Source organism: Castor canadensis, chromosome 1 (genome assembly GCF_047511655.1).
Source record: "Castor canadensis chromosome 1, mCasCan1.hap1v2, whole genome shotgun sequence".
Classification (NCBI taxonomy): domain Eukaryota; kingdom Metazoa; phylum Chordata; class Mammalia; order Rodentia; family Castoridae; genus Castor; species Castor canadensis.
Window position 1 is genome coordinate 187699420 of NC_133386.1, and position 2923 is coordinate 187702342.

Here is a 2923-nt window from a genome sequence, read left to right on the forward strand (position 1 = left end):
AAGGATCAACAAAGTGTTAGGTGCTACCCCACCTGTCCTAATTCTGACCAGAAGTCTACAATAGCTGTAATCAAGTCTTGTGAACCAGACTGTGATGGGTGTCATGGAAGTGGCCTGGTTGAGGTTCCCAAGCAGTTTAGGGATAACTTGTCTATGTTGCTGATTTCCTCTGAGAAATTATGCAAGCATTTTGCTCTTCCATGGTAACATTTACTCCTTTTTTAGGGCAGTAGTAGAACTTTAATATGAGTGACTTTATAGTAGTCTATTAAATATTTATAGCACTTTTTTTTGCAGTACTGGGGCTTGAACTCAGGGCTTCAACCTTGAGCCACTCCACCAGTCCTTTATTGTGAGAGGTTATTTCAAGAGGGTCTCAGGAGCTATGTGCCAATGATGGCTTGGAACTGCAATCCTGATCTCTGCTTCCTGAGTAACTAGGATTAAAGGCACCCACCAATAGCAATTTTTGGTATACTGATTTTCACATTATTGATTTATTTATATGAATCATGTTTTCTGTTGATTTACAAAATGCAAAGTAAATAATGATTTCTTTACTTTGTATAAATAAAACGAGTAATAATCTAAGAACAAAGCTGTGGCTTTCAATTACATATTAATCTGAGGAATTGTAGAATGGTCTAATTTTTATTCTTATGAGTGTTGTCCATAACTATCAGTTTTCTCATAACATGCCTATTTGCACTTTTTAAAGCCTCGTATTATGAGAGCTTGAGAAGACAAAGATCATCTTATTAGAAATTCATAGGATTGTGCATGAAGAAAACTTCCCCATATCTCTAATATTTATATGGCCCACTCATCTTCAAAAATGTACTCTTTTTTTAAATTTGTAGTAGAAAACATACACATGTTTTATTCATTCCCACATATGCCAGAGCATGATATGTCAAAAAATTTATGAAATAAGTAACTCCAGTTTATTCAACAAATGAGTGTTGGGAATTTACTATGCCATAGATATTTCTCCATGAGTGCCAGGATGATGGAGTAGAGTAAGTTGCAGTCATTCCTCATGGGAATTTTAATTCTTTTTTTTTTTGCAATGGAAAGTGTGATGATTGAATGATGGAGGGAAAAGTCCAGTTTTTTCAGGACATTATGCAGAAAATGATTAGTAATATGGAAATTCTCTTGTGATTGTTTATGATTACTACATTGGAGGGGAATAACTCTGAACACTATGGTTCATATATATAAGAGAAGAAAAAAATTATACAAGGGTGAATTGACCAAAGCAAGTAGTACACTCTTAATAACTTATCTATAGATGTTTGCCCAGAGTATGTAGACAAAGTAGCTTGTAAACTAAAAATGAGAGGCAATAAAAAAAATGTAAAATAAAAATAGAAGATATGCCTTTCCACAAGTAAAACTATCTAGGTAGAGAGAGAACAATGACATTTATTTGAAATTTTTAAACAACCATAGAAAAGCAGCCAGTTATCCTAGTGCCCATCTGTAATCCCACCTATTTCAGACCAGTCTGGAAAAAGTTAGAAGACCCTATCTCAATACCAAAATACAAAAAATGAAATAGATTGGTGGTATGGTTCAAGTGGTAGAGTTCTTGATTAGTAAGTGGGAGGCCCTCAGTTCAATCCTCAGTACCAGCATCATATAACACAATTGAACCAAAACAAGATGTTTCCACAGTTGGGGTGATAAAGAGACCCTGAAACATCATTCTTAATTATTCACTTTAATGTTTGATATGAAAATTTCACTCTATCCATATATCATTGTTCCTAAATAATTTTTTCATTGCCTCTCTTACATCTTTGTTTCTCAAGCTGTAGATAATGGGATTCAGCATGGGAATCACAATGGTATAAAATGTTGACACTATCATATCATGCTCCAAAGCATAGGTAGTGCTTGGTCTCAGGTACATGAAGAGGATTGTCCCATGATAAATTGACACTCCTGTTAAGTGAGAGCCACATGTAGAGAAAACTTTTTGCCTTCCTTCAGCTGAATGGATCCTCAGAATGGCCAACAGGATGAAGCCATAGGAGATGAGGACAATTAGGATAGTGACAATCTCAATAGAGCTCACAAAGATGAATAGTAGAATCTGATTTACATGAGTGTCAGAACAAGAAATAGCAAGGAGAGGAGGAATATCACAAAAGAAATGTGTGATTTCATTGGATTCACAGAAGGAGAGGTTAGAAGTGGCCACTGTGTGTACAGTGGCATTCAGAGTCCCGCCAATGAAGGAAGCAATGATGAGTGTCATATACACTCTGGGTGACATGCTCACTGAATAGAGAAGAGGATTGTAGATGGCTACATAGTGGTCATAAGCCATTGCAGCCAACAGAAAGCACTCTGTGGTCCCAAAAGCCACAGCAAGAGACATCTGTACTGCACATCCAAGGAATGAAATGGCTTTCTTCTTTGACATAAAATCTATCAGCATTTTGGGGGTAATAACTGTAGAAAAGCAAGAATCCAAGAATGATAAAACACTCAGGAAATAGTACATAGGGTTGTGAAGCCTGGAGTCCCTAATGACTGATATAATCAGTCCTAAATTTCCCATGACAGTAAAAAGGTAAATTGCTAGAAAAAGGAAGAAAAGAATAATCTGCAGCTGATTGTTATCTGTAAAGCCCCTGAGTATAAATACGGTAACTGCAGTGATATTTGTCATTTTGAAATTGCTGGAACAGACTTGAAGATATTCAGAAATTTACTCCTCATATAATTATGGAAATAATGAATAATGTGTTATATTTATCTCTTAGAAATGTACAATATCCAAACAGTGGATTAATAGGCAATGACAAGATGATAGGACAGCACTGATGCATCTCATGAGGGATCAAATGGAAGATGCAGGTTGCATTCACTGATTGAACTCATGCCATTGTTTATTCCCTCAGGTCCATTA

The 2923-nt window shown here is 35.9% G+C and overlaps 1 protein-coding gene across 1 annotated transcript; it reads right to left on the reverse strand.

Annotated features, from left to right (window-relative positions):
- Window positions 1–1747: 1747 nt before the first annotated feature.
- LOC109674233 (olfactory receptor 5T9-like) lies at window positions 1748–2683 on the reverse strand. The gene has a single exon (XM_020151264.2). It carries the CDS (start codon window positions 2681–2683, stop codon window positions 1748–1750), a length of 936 nt encoding a protein of 311 aa, XP_020006853.2.
- Between the last annotated feature and the right edge of the window lie 240 nt (window positions 2684–2923).